The 1,977-nt window shown below is 44.5% G+C and overlaps 1 protein-coding gene across 1 annotated transcript in view; it reads right to left on the bottom strand.

The window, feature by feature from the left end:
• The window catches only part of MEIS2 (Meis homeobox 2), a 177,987-nt gene extending 176,763 nt beyond the window's left edge, over positions 1-1,224 (bottom strand). The window contains exons 1-2 of the mRNA XM_009886999.1: positions 1,213-1,224; positions 10-146 (exon numbers count right to left, since the gene is read on the bottom strand). Of these exons, the coding sequence (XP_009885301.1) occupies positions 10-146; positions 1,213-1,224 (149 nt within the window). The remainder of the gene's footprint in view (positions 1-9; positions 147-1,212) is intronic.
• Positions 1,225-1,977: the final 753 nt, after the last annotated feature.

The raw sequence follows: 1,977 nt of genomic DNA, 5'->3' as shown, positions 1-1,977 counted from the left end.
GCGCGGTACTGCTGCCCGGCGTGGAGCGGCGGCCCATGGTTGAGGTGGTGCACCGGGGGGATCGGCCGGGGGGCGTGGGGGTCCCCGTACATGGACGCCGGCACCCCTACTCCGTCCATCCCGCCGTAGTGGGGCAGCTCATCGTACTGTCAAAAAACGGGCCGGAAGAGAAGAAAGAAAGAGAAAGAGGGGAAGAGAGAGAGAGAGAGCGAGAGAAGGGGGGGAATAATAATAAAAAAAAAAAGCAAACAAACAACAACAACAAAAGTCAGAAGAGAGTAAAGCACCCGGACAGACACAAACAGAGCAAAACAAAACAAGAACAGCCACAACAGAGAGAGAAATGTGCAAAATGAAATCAACTGGGACGGGGAGCAGAGGCTGGAGAGGCTGAGGGAGGAGTGGGGGGGCGGGGAGAGGGAAAGGGGGAAAGTGTGTGTGCCTGCCTGTGTGTGCGGGGGGAGATGGTCCTCTTCAGCACGGGCAGGAGAAACCCTAACAAGGAAACCGGGATGAAAAGGAAGGAAACGGAGGAAAGAAACTAGAGTTACTCTGCATTAGAAAGGAAGGGCAAAATATATATATATAAAAATGAATAAACAAGCAGAATCAAAAGCAACTATGTAAATAAATCAACACTGTGAAGGAGAGAGGAAAGGTAGGGTGCATCGGGAAGGGGGGCTGGGGGGAGATAAAGGGGGAAATAATCTGAAAGTTACCAGAAACATTATTTAGTAGCAATTCCCCTTGTCCTTGTCAAAGCCAGAGACAAAAAAAAAAAAAAAAAAAAAAAAAAAAAAAGAAAAAGAAGCAGCTATATGTGTATACATATATATACGTTCGTATATACACAGAGACACATATGTATTTCTTAGTCTTTCCTAGGCAGCGGCAGTAACGGCGGCAGCAGCAGCAGCAGCAGGAGCAGCAAGCTTTCCCCTGTGAAACCCGCGCTACTGAGCAGGCAGGGAGCAGGGAAATCGCGCTGCTGGGGGAAAAGCTGGAGAGGAAAAAAGCGTGGAACAATTGCAGCGAGAGAGACACACACACAGAGAGACACTCACGCACACACACAAAAAGCTAGTGAATAATTTTTGCTGCTATTTTTTAATAGTGGCCGCCATCATCAGCAGCAACAGAGGAGAGCAAATCGGACAGGCCCCTCTTAAGAGAGGATTTATATATAGGTAAGTGTTGGAGATTTAAACCTACCCTTTGCGCCATCAGTCTGCGCTCCAATAAACTCCTGGATGTGTCGTATATTTAATATCCCAGTCCAGCAAAGAAAGTGATTTAGAATGAAGAAGATTCCTTTTTTTTTTTTTTTGCAACCCACTTATAGACTTCTCCTATCCTCCAATATGGGTAAATAATAATAATAACAACAACAATAACAACAACAATAATATATAAAAAAACAGTCAAGAACCACGATGAGTTTCTGTGTTTTCTTCTTTTTTCTCTCTCTTTCTCTCTTTCCTTTTTCTCTCTCTCTTTTTCCTTTTTTCTTTCTCTAAGCAAAAAAAAAAAAAAAAAAAATTGTCAAGCCCCCAAACTGAAGGTTACGATCGGCCCGTCAGCAACCCACATGTAACCAAACTGTCGTGTCTCATGGCTTTTTGCCACTCCAGCTGTCAATCAAAGCCAGGGAATGTCAAGGTAGTGAATGAATGATGGTTGATGATGATGAAGAAGAGAGGAGGAATCTTTTTAACCCCGGTTTCTTCTTCCAGTAACTCCGCGCTCGGGTTTTGCCTTTTAGGATCGCTATAGGGTTGGTTGGTTGGTTGGTTGGTTGGTTTTTTTTGTTGTTGTTGTGGTTGGCTTTTTTTTTTTTTTTTTAAGTACTGTGAAGGGGGGTGGGGAAAGATGCGAAGAAAAATTGAATAGTTTGCAAAGCCCGGACTTCCCCCTCTCTCTCCTCTCTCTCTCTCTCTCTCTTTTTTTTTTTTTTTTTCCTCCTTTCTTTCCTTTCCT

The sequence above is a fragment of the Charadrius vociferus genome, unplaced genomic scaffold (assembly GCF_000708025.1).
Source record: "Charadrius vociferus isolate BGI_N301 unplaced genomic scaffold, ASM70802v2 scaffold14, whole genome shotgun sequence".
In the NCBI taxonomy this organism is placed as follows: Eukaryota; Metazoa; Chordata; class Aves; order Charadriiformes; family Charadriidae; genus Charadrius; species Charadrius vociferus.
Note: the sequence above shows the minus strand (reverse complement) of the source record. Positions and strands in the feature narration are given on the sequence as shown.